The sequence below is a fragment of the Danaus plexippus genome, chromosome 6, assembly GCF_018135715.1.
Source record: "Danaus plexippus chromosome 6, MEX_DaPlex, whole genome shotgun sequence".
NCBI classification, from domain to species: Eukaryota; Metazoa; Arthropoda; class Insecta; order Lepidoptera; family Nymphalidae; genus Danaus; species Danaus plexippus.
In genome coordinates this window covers 6548406-6566650 of record NC_083540.1, presented here as the reverse complement: position 1 = coordinate 6566650, position 18245 = coordinate 6548406, and the positions used below count along the sequence as shown (strand labels likewise).

The 18245-nt window shown below is 33.4% G+C and overlaps 5 protein-coding genes across 7 annotated transcripts; 3 read left to right on the top strand and 2 right to left on the bottom strand.

Annotated features, from left to right (window-relative positions):
• Positions 1-247: 247 nt before the first annotated feature.
• On the bottom strand, positions 248-11266 carry LOC116779069 (protein argonaute-2). Of its 2 annotated transcripts, none has more exons than XM_032673222.2 (14): positions 11106-11266; positions 10614-10939; positions 10327-10527; positions 9771-10014; positions 9427-9649; positions 9096-9341; positions 8723-8888; positions 8091-8215; positions 7490-7674; positions 7029-7195; positions 6231-6379; positions 5554-5731; positions 4744-4935; positions 248-4353 (listed from the first exon to the last, which is right to left on the bottom strand). In XM_032673222.2, the coding sequence occupies exons 1-14, from the start codon at positions 11122-11124 to the stop codon at positions 4045-4047; spliced, it is 2730 nt and encodes a 909-aa protein (XP_032529113.1). In that variant the 5' UTR covers positions 11125-11266; the 3' UTR covers positions 248-4044. The 2 variants fall into 2 exon arrangements, with proteins under 2 accessions (XP_032529113.1, XP_032529114.1); XM_032673223.2 differs by having other exon boundaries at positions 8091-8212.
• Positions 11267-11489: 223 nt separating this feature from the next.
• Positions 11490-12464, top strand: LOC116778795 (uncharacterized). Its single transcript, XM_032672820.2, has 3 exons — positions 11490-11678; positions 11856-11983; positions 12078-12464. The coding sequence occupies exons 1-3, from the start codon at positions 11533-11535 to the stop codon at positions 12236-12238; spliced, it is 435 nt and encodes a 144-aa protein (XP_032528711.1). The 5' UTR covers positions 11490-11532; the 3' UTR covers positions 12239-12464.
• LOC116778796 (uncharacterized) lies at positions 12245-12464 on the top strand. The gene has a single exon (XM_032672821.2). It carries the CDS (start codon positions 12245-12247, stop codon positions 12416-12418), a length of 174 nt encoding a protein of 57 aa, XP_032528712.1. The 3' UTR covers positions 12419-12464.
• A 155-nt stretch (positions 12465-12619) lies between these two features.
• Positions 12620-17852, bottom strand: LOC116778792 (eukaryotic translation initiation factor 3 subunit E). Its single transcript, XM_032672817.2, has 9 exons — positions 17650-17852; positions 17357-17473; positions 17049-17216; positions 16840-16962; positions 14237-14478; positions 14032-14166; positions 13762-13956; positions 13407-13641; positions 12620-12711 (listed from the first exon to the last, which is right to left on the bottom strand). Exons 1-9 carry the CDS (start codon positions 17743-17745, stop codon positions 12685-12687), a joined length of 1338 nt encoding a protein of 445 aa, XP_032528708.1. The 5' UTR covers positions 17746-17852; the 3' UTR covers positions 12620-12684.
• LOC116778793 (zinc finger protein 708-like) lies at positions 14543-16241 on the top strand. Of its 2 annotated transcripts, XM_032672819.2 has the most exons (3): positions 14545-15842; positions 15911-16083; positions 16150-16241. In XM_032672819.2, coding segments are annotated over exons 1-3 (1236 nt in total). In that variant the 5' UTR covers positions 14545-14781; the 3' UTR covers positions 16152-16241. The 2 variants fall into 2 exon arrangements, with proteins under 2 accessions (XP_032528709.2, XP_032528710.2); XM_032672818.2 differs by having other exon boundaries at positions 14543-15842; positions 15911-16165.
• Positions 17853-18245: the final 393 nt, after the last annotated feature.

The following is an 18245-nucleotide window of genomic DNA, read 5'->3' as shown; positions in this document are numbered from 1 at the left end:
TTAATTCCCTTGAAGTAACATTGTGTACGCTAGTATTACAGTATCGATTAAGAAACATATATGATATAAATAACCCACACGTATGTAGTATACAAAATAAAATTAACACGACCGTTGCCTTATAGAGGGAGGACCTAGTTTATAATGTCTTTATTGCTTATGACTGTGTTCATGTGAAATTCGAGAAACATCGATAAAAAACTAAGAGAGGATTTTTGTAAAAAATTGTGAAATTAAAAGCTTCGAATAATCTATGATCTATATATTTTAAAAGGCTTTTTAAGGGACTGACTACACTTACTCCCGTTTCTGCGTCCAATTTTTTTGTTATTGTAAAATTATCAAATTAACTGACAAAGCACTGGATTACTGCGTGCGCTTCGTCAGGACAAAACACAGCTTCTGTCAATATGAAGCGCACGTTGAATAAATGTAGTCTTTTCCTTTGAACACAAAAAATCATAATAATACCAATTCCTCATAATAGAAACACAAAAAAAGCATAGTTCATTCAGAGTGCAGACACAACAAATACAATATTATATATTTGTTCCAAGATTGTTTTATTTAAGATATGTATGTTATACGGTTCATTTGAGTTCAACGGACGAGTACACTTCTAATTAAGAGTAAGGAAGGCGGACTAGTTACAATATAAAAAACACGGGACGTTAAAATACATTAAATAATTATTAATTTATAAAACTAGAAAGATGGACGTGTATAGGAATTGTATAAAACGATGTCCTCACAAACGTTACACTTGATACAGATGATTTAATTATATAGATTTATTTTATTTTAACTGAGCACAAGATGGCGTCGTATGAAATAATAAGCGAACACACGGAATGGCAACCTGCTAACGTACGCCCAAAATTTATAGAACCGAAACTAGATAGAACATCAGAATGAGCGTACGCCGTTAGATTCCAAGCCGTAAAAAAATATATTTTTTATGCATTTTTACAAAAAAAAATATAAAATAATAAATAACAGTTTAGTAATATTTAATACGCGATATGGGCGTAATAATTACAATATTCAAATGTCCGCATACCCTGCACGAAAAATTTGGAATCTATTTTATTATCTATATCGAAACCTTAATCGCTGAAATTCTACACATTCATAAACTTAAGTATATGACGTAATATAAAAATTATACGCTATCTACTACAATTACTACTACATATATGAATGACAGGCTACTACATTGAATACAATTGTTTTTTTTTTCTATGTAGAGTATAAAAACGGTTTAGAAAATATTTCAAATTTCTGCCGACATATTTTTTTTTTTTAATAAGCATCTAGGTTTGGCCCGATATAATACACATCAAGTTTATAAAGATTCAGCCACAACACTCCCAGAACCTATGACAGATATTATATATCAAAGTGTGGAATCGATTAAATATGTAAGTATTATATACTAGAGGCGGTACAAAAACGATCATTTGGTATCATTATATAAAAATATTGCATACAGAAAAAAAAAACTTAATTATCGTTAATATTAAACCAAATGTTTTAGAATAACTAATTACTATTCCTCGGCATATTTAAGAGCTCTTCGTTACATCTAAGAAAGCGTTAGCACGACGCGACGTAACACTAAAAGAAAAGTTAAAACCTTCATTTTAATTCCGATATCGACAACAATTTATATTCTGATCCTACACTAACATAACTATATCATCGGCTTCCATCGTCTCATGAATATATAATTGTAATTAAATTAAAACGATCCAATGCTATAGTCCATATAAGATAAATTTTAAGACATTCTTCAATCTAAGATTTAATATTGATATCAAACGAAATTTTTTTGATAACTTCTCAAATTATTGGAAGATTTTTATAAAAAATAAAAAAAAAAAAACAAAAATAATAATAATAATTGTAAAATGCAAGAGCATTCCCAACAAACGTCATATATTGATAACATATCGGCTATTACACAAAATTTTGAAGTAAAGAACTTTTATAAATGTTTATAAAAATATTGCCACTCGGTTCAATGACATCTCGAAACATACGGAGAGTGTGAAGGGCACTTAAGCTCAGAAACATTTTAATTTATATATAAATTCAAAGGTGACGTCAAATAGCGCATTATACAAATATTTAAAAGACGTGTCTTTGAACATTTCCGAATAATTCAATTTCAGATCGATTAAATAAACATTTCCTTAAAACTATTGAAGTTGTTGAGCCCATTAAGATTCTCATAACCAACTCTGAAACGAAAATGTTAACTCATGTAAACTTTTAATTTAAACATGTCCGAGATGATCTGACACACAATATATAATAGCATATATTGTACTTACATAAAAGTTTTAAAAGCAACATATAATTATTATGCAACATATGTAGAAATTAGAAAACAAATTGATTATTCCTATAATGAAAGAGTTAACTACTTAACACTAGAGGGCGCTTCCATCAGAGTCGTGCGGAACAACAAGATGGCGGCATTCTAAGATGTAATTAGAATAATTTTCAATTTAAAATCATTCCATCGTCAAGAATAATATGTTTGTATCGCACAGCTCTCATTTTCCACGCGGGACCATAGATAATACACATCCAGCGTCAGGACTCTCTATAATAGTATAGAAATAAGATTAAAGAGAAAAACCTTCTTGGTATTTGGTCATCAATCCTATTGCAACAACACTGTCGAACATCAACATATTAAAGCGTTATCTAGCTTAAAAAATTTGTTACCATTCACTTCACTTATCTCCTGTGCCTAATAAACGTGCGGTGACATCTCAACTGACATAGAAAATGCGGTATCCATAAAAACCGACGGATGCTGCGTCCGCTGCGACACACATGTATAAACATCTCATTAATATTAAATTACATATATTAAAATATTCTTACAATACGAAAGCATTTGCCATATCCATTAGAGCGTCTACTGATTATGATCGGAAACAAAGTCATCAGCACAAACATGAACGACATTTCGTATCGTGTTATAAAAAAATACGTTATAGTATACTTACAATACTTTATAGAGAATGAAATATATTTAATAAGAAAACGGGTGTTATATTTTATTTGCCATAGACATGGATCACTCTGAACTTATATCTATTACATATCACGCCACTGATCTTGCAGGCTGTACATAACAGCACGTCTTAATTCACACCGAACGATATTATATCCATGGATAATGTTATATGCGAAGTATCAGAAACCGGATTATGAATTATTCCATGATTTTTCTTACATAATTTATATTAACTAATTCAAGAAGTTTCCCTTGTACAAGCTAGACTCCATTGTAATTGAAATAATGGGAGAACATCGACGATATTGCATTTTATAAGTTCCGTTGTGATTAAAGCACTTGTTTAAAGCAATAATAAATATAAATCTCCAGAATACTCTGAACATCTGTTCAGCGTTCCGTTGTTGGAAATGTCTCTGAGGGAACGGAATACAAATTACTTCATTTACTATCACAAAAATTCATTAATAGCAAGTCAAATGTTAAAAAAGAAGATACTTTTAAATGCAGGAAATAATTCTTAGAGCACTTCATATTCATTATTGCTTCCGTGTCATTAACGAGAGTTAGACATTTACAAAGCCAGCTCTCTAACATATAGCTCACATATATTTTATTACTCTGGCCTCTTTTTATATATACATTAGAAGCTAATTAAATTCATTAATATGAACAATCGATGTAACTTAATATATTAATGAAAAAAACAAGCTCAGCAACCTCACTCCCAGCCGCCATTCGTTGGAAACTACTCATACGTGAAAGAAATCAATACGAGAGCTTAAACAGTACGAGATCCGACGAATTCTTAGTACAGTGATACACGCTCACTCTACACAGATACAGATTGTTAGTCATAGACAATAACAGAGGTGTCGTAAATTTACTAAAGTCGATGACGTCATCTAGGTGGGGCCAGTATGATACAGTATGATGCCCTATGGAATAGTACAGATATAGAACACACGTCTCGGAGGAAGTATATACGCTATATAGAGGGTTCGTTCGTCTTATGCGAAGTACATGACTTTCTTGGTGACGGCGTGTACAGTGATAGCTCTGGCCATGGCCCCGGGAGTGCGATCCTCGCTGCAGGCCGATTGATGCGATCCCTCCCCGGAGTCGTGTTCCTTCTCGACGAGGTGATAACGCGCTCTGAACGCCACGAGATGTGCGTAGTACGCGGGCGCGGGAATCGACACGGAGCGGGTGCACCGCACGTAAGTGTGACACAACTGGTATGTCAGACACTGCAGCTCGTCCGAACCGAAGTGATTGTCGTCCCACAGCACGTGGTAGTGAGAAGGACGGGACGTGCCCTGGAATTTGATAGACACATATATCAGTTACTAAAAGCGACTTTTTAACCGACTTTAAAAAGGAGGTTCCTCAATTCGACCGCGTATATGATTTTTATGTTTGTTCCAGGATAACTTCGTCGTTTATTTCGTCCGACTTCGGAATTGGGCCGAGGACGGATGAATAAAATTTGCTCAAATATTAGATTTATTATTCGACCGACGTCTGCTGACTCATGACTTTTTATTATACCGTGAATGAATTGGGAAGCACCAAATTTCTTGATAAATAAGCCTTTTATTTATCTTGAAGTCAACCGCTAGGTAAAGTTTCATCAATATCAGTCCAGTAGTTTCATCTTACAAGAACAACAAACATACGGGACTACTTTTTAGTGTAATATTAGTGACCTGTATTCCCTGATGGCTGCACAGATAGAAGTCGAATTCTGTGGGATGTGTGATGCCCAGGTCCACCGTGGTCCCAGCCGGTATGTTCCCAGACTTTCCAGACTGCTCCTTCTTGTCGGCGCAAAACAGACGCGTGTGGTGACGTTTTTGTACCACTATGAAAGTTATTCCCGGCTTGTACTCCGCTTCCAACTGTTGAAGGATACATTATATAACACACATTTTAACTTATATTTAATATATATGAAAATTATGGAGGTGGATTCAGTGAGGTCACTCTAAGCCGACTCGATAGTATTTTTGGCGTATACTACCAGGGTATATGTATACACCAAGGATATGGAATTTATGTAATAATGTAACTATTAAAACAATTTCTTCTTATAACATACAAAAGGTAATCAAAAACGCTGTAACTTGCTAAGCTTCGCTTCTAAATGTATGAATGTTAATATATCAGTCAGCTAGAATACATTCAAAAACTTTTCATCAAAAAGTTCAAATTCTTTATTAAATTATTTGTGACATCTTTATAATAGATTTACACTGGGGTACGAAGCACAAGGCGAGAATGTAAATAGTCGCTCGCGGCTCGCCTCGTTTCTTGTCTCGCGCCTCGCAACAGTCGCGTCCGGAGGTGCGAGCTGTGATACGAAACGAAGCACAAGACAAGATACGAGGCGAGAGTGTAAATGTAGTATTACACTTAGCATACTATGTACTACTTACATACAGTGTCAATATTTTCTATCTCATTGCATGTTATTAATTATTACTAAATATAAGTACAATGTTATATTTGTGTCCAACCTTAATGCAGGCCTCCCTGACAGCGGTGAGCTCATGTTGCAGCACATGTATGAACTGTCCCTCTGATATGCCGTCCCGGTACATTATGATGCGATGAGGTTTGAACCCTCCGGTGCTCTTGTAGAACATTATCAGCAGCTCCTGAACCATACTGCTCATCTCATGGACTATCTCCTGCCTGGAAATACATTTAATGTTCGATATAATTAAACGCATACACGGTTGTAATGTGACCATATATTATGATATGTCTCCCTTACTAATCTACACTCCTTGATTATTTCTTTTGAAATGATTGTCACATATTTAAATATAATTTTTATTAAATATAACATACAAGATGATTATAAGTACATATGTAATGTCTATACCATTTAAGCCATCGGTTGTCTTTAATTAAAATGTTACATCGATTTTAGTTATCTACAAACAAAATTATTGATATCTAAAATCATCTCAAGCACGCATTTATAATTAACTGTGATTTTACCACGCTATTTATAATAGAGCAGTGCATGAGATAATTACGAAATCGTTGAGGGTAGATCACCAAGAAAAAAAAAAAGATTAATTGACGGACACTTTCATCTCGTCCGTGATTAGTGTTGCTGTTAAGCAATTGTTGTATTAAAACCTATACCTATCTTAATATAGTATTTTAATGCTATATGTATTACCTGTGTTGTTGTACCCGCACTGTGGCTGCGTATCTGGATGGGTGTGCGTCCATCGAGCCGACCACGGCCGCTATGGACGGCTTCTTGTTGTCGCCGGCCGGGGGATGAGTCACGTCCACACCCAAGAATATCACCGGCTCATTGAACACCTTCATATTGGAAATTTCATTCATAAAAACATATATATATTCTTATAAGTTGTTAATTTAATTATCAATATTTTCAAGATGAATTAATATTAAAATATATGACGACGTAGAATTAAATATTCGTTAACGCTAGCTGGGACTGAACTTGCAACCTCTGGAATATCTCGTTCCAGTTTTTTTAATGATATTTAACCTTTATGGTAAAAACCTATTTTATAAATAAAGATCCGTATGGAATATTTTGAATGGACACACTTTGAACGGTTGCCGTTTAATTTGGTTATAATAGGAGTACAACAATTATTAGCTAAAGTATTTTCAGAAAACTAAAATGGTTGTAAAATTTTTTATATAAGTTTATTGTAATAATTTATGGTATCGTTGTAAATTCAATTAATTAATAATTAATCTTATCCGTGTTTCTTCCACGGCCCAGACATTATATTAAAAATTATATTATATTAAAATAAAATTAAGAATAGATCGATATTGACAGAATGTCAAAAAGTTCAGTCTAAATGAAACCATAACTCGAATTTTAAAAAAACGTAGAGAAACTAATTTCAAAATGATTCACCTTGTATTATATGATTAACATGTAATTATATGATTAAGCAAGAATAAATGTTGGTAATTAAATCGTGTTTACCTTAGGACGTAGAGACGGCACAAGAATAGAGTTGATACCGCCGAGCTTGACGTTAATTTTAAGGCACAGGTTACTCAACGTCTGTGGCGATGTTTTATTCACGTTTTTCGCCTGAACGCACTGTGTCGCCATGCCCAGGACCGTGTCACCGACGCGTTTAACTTCAGCTGAAGAATTAATAATACAATTACGCTACATACGTTATATTTAGACTTTTAATTAAATTCTTAAAAAGACTGTAATTTCAGACTAAATTTTGTTTGGTTATGTATATAGGAGTTAATTTTTGGTTGATTTATTTTATCAATCGTTATAAAACTTTACAATTAAGGCACGTGTGTCTATACTCCGCTAGATGGCGCTATAACAACATTTAAACCTAACTATATTTCTATTAACTAGCTTTATTAAATAATAAATATGTTTATATAATTTTTTTGGAAATATGAATGAACGCTAACCGTATACAGGCGTCTTTCCTGGTAACACTACCACAACCAGCTGTAGTTGTACAAACGTAGATTTAAGATATTTGAACATGGGCTCTACTTGATCCGGCCCGGTCGCGTATTTACAGAAGCAAGGCTGACCGATGATCGGCATACCCGCGTCGTTTGAGATCTTCTGTAACTGTTGAGTGAAATTCCTGTAACATTAAATTATAATATTATTATTACTTAGATATGAAAACGACTACAATATTCTAAATGTATGTGGTAAAAGAAAATCCAAAATCAATTATATACATAGAAATATTATTATACGTATATTTTAAACTGATTTAGGAATTAAAGATGGGAAAAATTATTCGAACAAAATTGGAACTATATATATACCGAGATGTCTATTCCTGTTAACCCTATTGGCTCTGATAACTCTGTTACCATCACCGGGAAAGGGATATTTATATATATTATAGTTCCAACTATTCGCTCATAGATAGTAGAAATTTATCTGGTACAATTGTATGAAGAATGTCTCAAATTAAGTATTATAACAATTTCAAGGTAAAGTTTATGTTAGTAAGGACTTTAGCTTAATAATAAATATAGGACATCTCACTTCAAGGCGTCCTCTCTGACTGTCCTCTGAGGCGCGAAGCACGCGATGGCCCACACTCGTATCTCCACGCCCATGAAGAACTGTTTCCCACGCATGTCCCACACACCTTGGTTCGGCAAGGCCTGCTGTGGAATTCAACCACTAATCATCAATCATTGCTACACGGCATTCACTATAGAGTTTAATAAAATCAAGGAGGTAGAAAACAAAGCAGGTTTTAGCTTTATTAATTATGCCTATACTCATTTGAAATTTACGTACCGTCCACTAATTTAAATTGGTTGAATAGAAAATATGTATAATAAATTCGGGACAAAAAAATAAAAGGGGTATTTATGTACTAATATGATACTTTCACTTGCATGATATATCATGCTGTAACAGTTTGTATGTGACCATCGGAACTTTTTTTTGTCGAAACTTCTGTTCCAGGCATGAAATGTTATATTGGACAGATAATTTATTTTCTTATGCAGACATACCTATTACTGCCCCAGACATCTCAACGCCAATATAGAGCGGTGTCCGGTAGTTGTTAAACCCTGGCTTGGATCGTCACTGGTCTATTTCTATGTTGATTTTTAAAATAATCAGACCGTAATTGCATTGCCAAAAATACTGAAACATATTACCTGACCGCCGAGCGATGACACGCGCCCGCCGTACTGGAGCTTCGGCGGCGGCAGCACCCGTCCACGCACCTCCATCATGTTATTCGATATGGTCAGACCAAACTCTTTCACATACAAATCGGTATTGAAGTTGGCACGACGAACTAGATTGTTGATCTCCCGTTCCCTGAAAAAAAAATTACCAAAGAGTTCATATATAAGTATTAAACCTTATTTTTTTTAATTTAGCAGTAATATTTTGATAATGTGCTGAACATATATTTTATGACAACTTCCAATAGTAATGAAGCATTGAGAAACATTAACTTATTTTACACCAATTAATGCAAACACTTATTTCTATTACATAAATAATTGCACTGTTATAAAATACCTATCCGGAGCAGAGCGAGCGGTTGCTTTGATCATAGTTGAAGTCTGCATATCAGTGAGCTTCTTGATACATCTCTGTCCGGGGACGATGTTACACACCTCTAGGGGGAGGTAGGTGTGTTTGTGTTCCTGTCCCACTTGAAGACACGGCAGGTGCGGATATCTGAGTTTCATTTTGTACTTATCAAGGAAGTACTTAGCTACAGTACATTCCACTGTCTGTCCGTTGTCTAACTGGAGAGGAAATCTGAAATTTTATATTTGCATAAATTTTTTGCATAAAAGTGTTATTTTTTTTATTACATTTAATTATGTTAATCATAATAACTCACGATTGCATTTGTGCGGGTCTCCTAGTGACATTACAGACTCTATATTTCCTCTTCATGGTACCGCAATGGGTGATTTCAATTTTGAGACCTTTAATTTCTTTGGTAAATTTGACTCTCTGCGAGTCCGTCAATGGCTTTCTCTGTTCATTAATGTCTCTTATATCTAATACTTCACACATAAATTCTATAACGGGCTGAGCTTTGTAGAAGGCGGTTGCGGATACTATAAGAAAAAAAATATATACCTTCTACCCAAATATTTGAACACAAAGAAATATTTACTAAATATATATAGTGTAAATTTTAATTAAGGAGAACAGATAATATAAAGAAATAAGTCTGACCGTCAATATTAAGCATCATTTTCCATTGGCTGGGCCGCACAGATTGGTGGAAACCAAACCAAACTTCTCGGCCACCACCAAGTGGATGATAGTACCCTTCGGGGGATGAAAAGAATGATCTCCCTACAGGAGTGTACATCATTGATGGTAAATGTCTCATCACCACATCCAATGCTAATATAGCATCATATGGAATCTGTCGAGTTCGACCTTCCAAAGCCTCTTCTAATGCAAATAGTGATACCTATATTATAAAAATAATTAAACCTCAGTCTGTAATTTTAATTGATATGAAATGAAATTGTTTTCATTTCTAGTACACTCCTACATTACAACACCTCATATATTTTGTGTATTTTAATTAAGTAAAGCATAAATTGACTCTATATAACTATTTGACAGACAGTTGAGCATCAACCAGTCAAAACAAAAGAAAAAATGTTAAGAAACCTCAACAGTAAATACAAATATGGTTAAATAAAGGTGAATCATACAAAGAACAAAAATTACATAATATAAAAACTGTCTTATATATTGCTGTGAGTCCATTACTTACCTGAGCAACCCATTTAATAGTAACACGAAACACTCTATCTTTTCCTTCACCAGGCAATATTACTTCCAGCTCCACTCTGTCATTGCCAATAGGCAATGGGTCCCTTGTATATAAATTATTTCTACCGTCAAACACTGGCTTCAGAGCACCAAATATCTTATTGTAACAATGTACCATAGTCTCAACAATTTCTCTATTTACCTAGAATATAAAAAACATTGATTCCATGATGTTTTGAGAGCACTGTATGTATTATTATATGTATGTATAACTCTTGGATTATTTACCTTTCTAGGGCATTTATCAGGTTGTATATTAACATCATAATGATGCACAAAACCTCTTGGCATTGAAATTTGAAAATGATTAGCACGCAGCATTATTGGTCGGCCTTCATGGCCTAAGTTGGGTCGACGAGGGCAGGTGAGAACGGGTAGGTCCGGAGGTGGCGCGGATGCAGGGGACGCCAGCGTGCCACTCGTCACCCCGACCGGGGCTGCTCCGGATGGCGGCGAGGAAGTCGGGGCGCCTGGCGATGCCCCTGTCGTGCCCGCTGCAGATGTCACAGCTCCCGACACACCCACTGCACCAGCACTCGTCTCCCCCGCTGGAGCTATTATTTATTACATACACAACGTTATCCAAGTGATAAAGCATGGAAAAACGCTTAAACAAATCGATTATTATGCCCATTGGAATATTATTTAGGCCAGTCAAACAAAGGATGATGCTGCCTTTCTGAGTCGTGGCTGTTAAAGATATTGAAAATAAAAGCTTACGTTGACCAACGGGGTACATCTTGGTATATGTTTATATCAACAAAAACTTGAAAATAAGAATATACGAATCCCCTCGTGTTTAAATTTGTTACAATGTGATTAAAATGAATGTGGTTGTAAACTGCACTCTATGCTGCAACTTGACGTTTAGCCAGCTATTTTGACATTTAATGTAAACCATAGAAAAGTTTATATTTCAGTGTAACCAACATATTTATTTTATTTAGTATCGCGTTAAAATAAACTTAAAATAAATGACTGTATAAACACATTTATTCCTAAGAAAATTTATAAAATTATATTAAAAAATTAAGTGTATGTAACATTAAACCCAAACAGAGAATCCCATAGTTGATCTGGGAAAGTGTCAATAACTTGTCTATGACATAATTGATTTCCCGAGTTTCGTATTTTCCAGAAAGAAAATATGTCTATCCCGTATAGTGGTACTATAAGAAGGTCAGGCGGAGTGGTTTCTGCCATAGGAAAACAGTTACGAGCAGTTAATCTGAAACCTGCAAAACGTATTACAGTTAAATTTGATCCATTTGGAGATAATGTCACACACACAAGGTATGTTTTGGTTTACTTTTGATATAACCTTTGTTTTGCAGGGTGACATTTCTTAACAATAATGAGATCACTTTGTGTCTTATAATAGGTAATGCGATAAATTTAATGTTCAATAAAAAAACTCAAACAATTTATATTTTTACCTAACCTGTATTGTACGAAGAACTATTATTTTAGGCACTTTGTACATTATATGAGTTCACCGAAAGTAGCTCTAACAAATCCAAATTGCATCTTGAAAACAGAAATTGTTTGTGACCGTAGTGAGCCAACAGTTGACATTAATTTGGTGCCTTCAATAGCAGGTATGATATTACTAGCCCTTACACAAGAAAATATATATAGTAATTCATTTTAAAATAACTTTATTAAGCACTAAATACATATCTTTGATTTCAGAAACTGCTAACATACAAAAAGTTACATTCAAAAGTGGTAATTTGACTTGCCTAGAACTACTCCAGTTATTAAATAAACACATATCTGCTTTGGCACCCAAAGAACAAATACCAAATACGATACAAACAAAGTTAGAAAAGAAAAAGGGTAAAAAGAAGTGAATCAACATGAGTCGCAAAGGAAACCTTCATGTTGTAGAGGAGATATATAACCAAATACCAGCATTCACTGATGTATTCTCGGAAGATACATTCTATATATTTGTGGCATTATTTGTCTCATCTACAATATTAGTTGCCTTCATTCTGTCTAGGTTCATCACCATAAAACCTGTAGAATAATTTAGATAATCTGAATGTTCAAAATAAATATTTAAAATTACAAAAAGATTCTGCTATTCATTTTATATTTATAGCCAAAATTGAACTTTATAAATAATATTAAATGTTCTCGAAGAAAATAACAAATACAAGTTGATTATTTAAGTAAATGAATAAATTTAATAAGGGTAGGTTTACAACAATATAGGTAAAGAAAAAGACTTATTCGGTATATTTGTGTTATTAATATGTTGCATTTACAAAATGTATTTATGACAGTAGTTAATTTAAAACTCTTGAGCTCCCCAGCGGATCTGTAACAAAATTTTATCATTGATTATATATGCATTTGTTTTATATCGTTATACACATATATTTCCATTATAGCCTAATCAGTAACTATAATTAGGGATATGGTTAACAATATATGAATTGATAACTTCAATTCCATACAAATAGACACAATAAATATTCCTATTTCGATCAAAACAATATTAGAAATTATATTTCTTTATAATGAATATTGACTATTGAATAAGTGATAACTTAAAATCAATAGTGAAGAACCATAGATGCTGGTTGCATACATACGTGAATTGTATTAAAAATGCTTGACGATAATTTTTTTTTTTGTAAAGAATATACAGCACAATAAATGACTACTACACTATATATATTTATACTATTCCATTTATGTATATGTACGGTATAGATATACTATAATATAATATTTATCGTTGGTATGCGAAAAATTTCTTAAATCATTTTGGAAATGAACTGATACCCTTAGGGGCCAGCCATTAAGTACGTCACACATTAATGGGGAGGGAGGGTATTACCGAAGCGTGACAACGTGTGACAAAGGGCGTGGGGGGGGGGTCAATAGTTTTGTGAGGTCACATTTTAAAATTTAAAATACTAAATCGCAGTTTGAAATCCTAGAAATCACAACAACAACCACAATACAAAAAAAGCAATAACGTTTTATAGTGATATAAATGATTATTACGTCTTGGTTGCGTGTTTTCTGCTTCCTTTCTACGAGTGACGACAACGCCTCGGAACGTACAGCCAGCGAGTCGATTCTCTCCACCAGCTGCTGGTACGGAGACAGAGGCTGTGCTCCCATCACCACGTGACCTAGCTTCGAGTCGATCTTGGCGTCCAAACGAGCGTTGCGGATCAAGTTTACAATCCAACACTCAGCCTCGTCTGGCTGCATGTTGAGGTTCTCGGCTAACATTCTTAAAAAATAAAATAAATAATTCTTGACTTGAAAGTTGTTATACTTTATCACAATCCACGTACCAAACAAATTTTTTTTAGTACTAAAATAGTTTTTAGTGTTGATAAAATGTACGTACCCAATACTGATGACTTGATGAATACGACAGAAGGTCTCGAAGATCATAAGACGGGCATTCTCTACGAATTCCTCCAAGCACGCTATTAAGAAGAAATCGGTGAGAAGAACCGCTTGACATTGGTTTAATTTCCTGCGAGCTGCTTCAAAATCGAAATTGACATAGAGATGCTCAATAAATTCAGTGATTGGATCTCTGAAAATAACATAATGAATAAATTAAATCGTATCAAATATTTCAAAATATAAATAGTCATAGAACTGTTCTTACCTGTAAGTATATGCTTCTTGTTGAATTACTTTCACCAGATCCTTAAGAGCGTTCCGGCGCGATCTGTTTATGATAACAGCAGTCGCCAAGTAGCGGAGGATGTGGGGACACATCGTCTGGATGGCGTTTAAATACCTGAATAAACACATTAAAACATTATATATCCCATCAGGTTGAAAAAGTTGTAAGAGAAGATTATACTCACAATGGTTTGTATAAGAACATTTCAATGATAAGGTCGCGACCCTTGACGTGGTTGAAGAAAACGAACAGTGACCAGTGTACGAGCCAGGTGCGCTGTTGAAGGGCCTGCATATTGTTGACAGTGGCGCCGCCGCCACCGTTGTCGATGAATTCACGCAACTTGGTCAAATCATCTAGAGCACCATCCCAGTTCTGGACCAGAATCTCACTGGCTAACTTACCCCAGAGTACCGATAGATAATTCTGCGAAATGATTTTAATAATTATTATTATTACGTATAAATTTAAAAGATTAAAAAAATAGCAGTATTCGCAAAGTCGAAGCTCATGTAGTAGGTCAATTTATCATTCTATATTTTCTAATTGAATATTTATCGTACCACTTGCACTTTACGTTGTTAACAGTTATACCTTAATATTTTCTAAACTCAAAATATATTTGGCACTAAAAAAAATATTCAGTCTTTATATTAAACCTCCTTCGTAAGACCTTCAAATGATATTTTTATGTTAAGTTGACATTTATATGTAAAGACAGTTGAAAAGATGTCAGCATCTAAATTGGTTGTTCAAAGATATGAAAATGATAATGATTTTCAAACTTTGCACATAGTTATTGGACAAAATGACGATTCGTCGGGCACAATTTATGGGATTTGGAGAGATGGTAAAGATGATGTTAAAAAAAAGGACAAAGATAAATCGCGCTTGGTAGTGAAAATAGTTACGGAGGAAAACACGAGTGATCTTAATCTAGACTTCTGTTCGCATAAAATCAACAACGTCGGCCAATGCGTCTTTGATACTCCTAAAAATATTACAATGGTAATCGGCAATGATGTAAGAGAAGGCTTAAAAAAGAAATCAAACATTTTTACCGAATTAACACCGTTACCCTACAAATATCCGATGAGTGAAAATAAAAACATTCAGAACACAAAACCGGACAGTTTTACTCTAGGGAGTGAAGAAACAGATGTCATAAGTCCACTTGAATATAGTCTAGAAAAGGTGAAAGAAAATAACGCTCGAATAATGGAAAACATTCATATGCTAAATAGAGCTTTGAATTACACTAAAAAGAAAGAGATATCAGATACAATAAACCCAAAATCGATGAGGTCTTATCCCTGCGATGAATGTGGTAAATGTTTTGTGTACGAAACAGGATTACGAAGACATTACTCTGTGCGACACATCAGCACAGACTCCCAGCCACGATGGCAATTTGTGTGGACATGTACTGAATGTTTTCAAGTATGGCCCAGACAAGACATAGCTTATAAGCACGCAAATAAATGCTGTAAAACTGAAAACAATGATTGTGTTAGAGAAATAAAGACTTCATCGCTTTTGCAATGCGAATTTTGCGAAAAGGTATTCACAAGCATACCCAGAATTTTAAGACATTCTAAAATGCATACGGTGACGAACAACTATGAATGCAACGCTTGCGACATTGCATTCTCTTGTTACAAGACCGCTGAGCAGCATTGGTTGATATGTCCGTGGTTGAAAATGTGCTACCAGTTCTCATTGCCAAAAATGTTGTTATGTAATGCATGTGATCGAAAATTCAGAAATTACAACCAGCTTTACAATCACAGGTGAATTTAATATTCCCATATAACATTTTCATTGAAGTTAGCAATTAAATGCATATATATAATTTTAGGTATAAGTCAAGTCATTTCATACCCAAGATATCAGAAGAAAGTGACTGCACTCTACCCACACTAGTATATCAATGTGAAATTTGTGGTCAATGGTTCAATACTACAATTCAACTAGAGACTCATAGAAACCAGTGCCACCCGCACTACGATAATGGAATTATTTCATTGTATTGTAAGTATTTAACATAGATGATAGTCGTACCATGATGTATAGTAACAATACTTTCTTGTCTACTAGGATAACTACAATGGAGGAATGAAGCTTGTTATTTACATAGGGGTATGGATTGCGAAGTACAACATCATTTTATAATAAATCAATTTAAAAAATTCAAGTTATTTTATTCCAACCTGACACACTAAATGTCCTATTCATGTCTTTATAGAAACAATTTTAAACAAAATATATATTTTCTTTTATCTGCTCACTAGCTTCTTTGATTGGTTGTCTTGTTTCTAATAGTTATAAGTAAAATAAAGATCTAACTATTATCGTAGTATCAGTTTAAGTTATCGTATATTACAATAATTTAATCATGAACCCTTTATTTTGTAGATTTGATAAAAATAAAACATACAAAAAATTCAACTCAGGATTTGAAAATGTTCAATTTAATTTGTCTTTGAGTATGTAATATAACAACAATGTAACCAGTCAGTGTCATATAACACATAAGGAGAGGAATATTTTAAGACTGTGCTTAGAAAGTGTTGACAATAAATTAAACTTTGGAAAAAAAAGGTCTTAATAAAAATTAAATGACTCTCAACTATACAATCTCCTGTGTACAATTAAGTCTACAGAGTAAATATTAAGATTATAGATTCTATTTAAAAAAAAAATAATATTAATATGTTTTAAAATGAGAAAAATATATATATGTATATAGTTTATATAGTGTTTAAGTATAAAAAAAGCATTCTTTACCTTATCAGTGGGTGATAGAACCAGCTGACAGAAGTATAGGTATGATGCCGATTCCACATAATTACCACACTCATACCGGTATTTAGCTAGACGATACATGCTGTCTATCATCTCTATTTTGAACTGTAATAAAAAAATATGTTTTTATATCCCATACAATTATTTTTGGTTTGTCTAATCATAAAATATAACTGCAATTAAAATATTACATCAAATTCCTTATTGGTAGTTAGGTAGTTTATAAGAGTTTTGGGATCCCTCATGGTTTCAACAGTCTTCATAACATCATCTCTCTGCATCAGTTTTAAAACTGGTTCCACAGCATCTTGGAGCTCTTGGAGTTGCAATAATACTACTCCTCTTCTAGATTTAATTTCCTTAAATAGTAATATAATTAATTATATTACAAGTACATATATATATATATATAGAATATATATAGAATTTTAAGAACAAAATACTCTTCAAATTGGTCATGATAATTTTATAATATATTACAAAAATATTGTTTTTATACCTCTGGTGTGTCATCATCGGGATAAAGCATACTTCTTATTTCAATCACATAATCGATCATGTTGGTTTTGCTTAAAATCTCTAACTTTGCTTGTAAAAGTTCGGATTGGTCATATGTCTGAAATGGAAAGTTTTTAAGAATATGTTAGATATTTAAAAAAACCACTAAACCATCCCGTTACCACTAACTTTTATAACTAAATAAATAAAATAAACTTAAAAAAAGATATATCATATCAAATTGAATATTTACAACAATTCTTTAGTTCATACGACTACTATACTGACTGGTACCTCTTTAGCGGCTAAGAATTCTAGTAATGGAAAGACTAAATGTCGATCCAAATACTGCCCAATTTTAAACGTAAGGTCAAACTTAGAGTAACTCATTTTTGTAGTAGTTTCTTTTCGTTTACATAGAAAATATAACCAATAATCTATTTAACAAGTCGACAACTCCACACCACACTTTTTGTGACAGATTTCAAAAACTATAGATTCACAGGAGACACACGCGTCATAGAAGCAATATGTGTCAAAAAGAACATACTACACAGTCAATAATTTTGCTTATGGACTTGTATGTACATTCTAAACACTGAAAATCTGAAATGATTTATACCTTGATTTATTTTAATATATCAAGGTCTAATACTAGAAAACTTTCAAATTGATTAAATACAGTAATATATTTTAGACGGTGTAGTTACTTTTGACTACACTTAATTTTTATACTGTTTTATAACACAATAAATTTATTTACAATACATATTTCTAGTAAGCAGTATGCAATACATTAATATTTTCAGAAAGCTTTATTTAAGTATTGTGATATTAAATCTAAGTATTTGGGTCAACATCATATGTGTTTTTAAAGGCTTTAAGACAAA

What these genes read in the sequence shown, in the direction of transcription:
- LOC116779069 (XM_032673222.2), bottom strand. An exon ending in GTCAGAGAGGACGCCTTGAA is followed by an intron (nt 7,675 to 8,090) that starts GTGAGATGTCCT and finishes TTAATGTTACAG; the next exon opens with GAATTTCACTCAACAGTTAC. An exon ending in GCAGCCATCAGGGAATACAG is followed by an intron (nt 4,354 to 4,743) that starts GTCACTAATATT and finishes ATCAAATTCCAG; the next exon opens with GGCACGTCCCGTCCTTCTCA.
- LOC116778795 (XM_032672820.2), top strand. Translation starts at nt 11,533, where the DNA reads ATGTCTATCCCGTATAGTGGTACTATAAGAAGGTCAGGCGGAGTGGTT. An exon ending in GATAATGTCACACACACAAG is followed by an intron (nt 11,679 to 11,855) that starts GTATGTTTTGGT and finishes CTATTATTTTAG; the next exon opens with GCACTTTGTACATTATATGA. An exon ending in TTTGGTGCCTTCAATAGCAG is followed by an intron (nt 11,984 to 12,077) that starts GTATGATATTAC and finishes CTTTGATTTCAG; the next exon opens with AAACTGCTAACATACAAAAA.
- LOC116778796 (XM_032672821.2), top strand. Translation starts at nt 12,245, where the DNA reads ATGAGTCGCAAAGGAAACCTTCATGTTGTAGAGGAGATATATAACCAA.
- LOC116778793 (XM_032672818.2), top strand. Translation starts at nt 14,782, where the DNA reads ATGTCAGCATCTAAATTGGTTGTTCAAAGATATGAAAATGATAATGAT. An exon ending in AACCAGCTTTACAATCACAG is followed by an intron (nt 15,843 to 15,910) that starts GTGAATTTAATA and finishes ATATAATTTTAG; the next exon opens with GTATAAGTCAAGTCATTTCA.
- LOC116778792 (XM_032672817.2), bottom strand. Translation starts at nt 17,745, where the DNA reads ATGAGTTACTCTAAGTTTGACCTTACGTTTAAAATTGGGCAGTATTTG. An exon ending in AATTCTTAGCCGCTAAAGAG is followed by an intron (nt 17,474 to 17,649) that starts GTACCAGTCAGT and finishes TTTCCATTTCAG; the next exon opens with ACATATGACCAATCCGAACT. An exon ending in CTACCAATAAGGAATTTGAT is followed by an intron (nt 16,963 to 17,048) that starts GTAATATTTTAA and finishes TTTTTATTACAG; the next exon opens with TTCAAAATAGAGATGATAGA.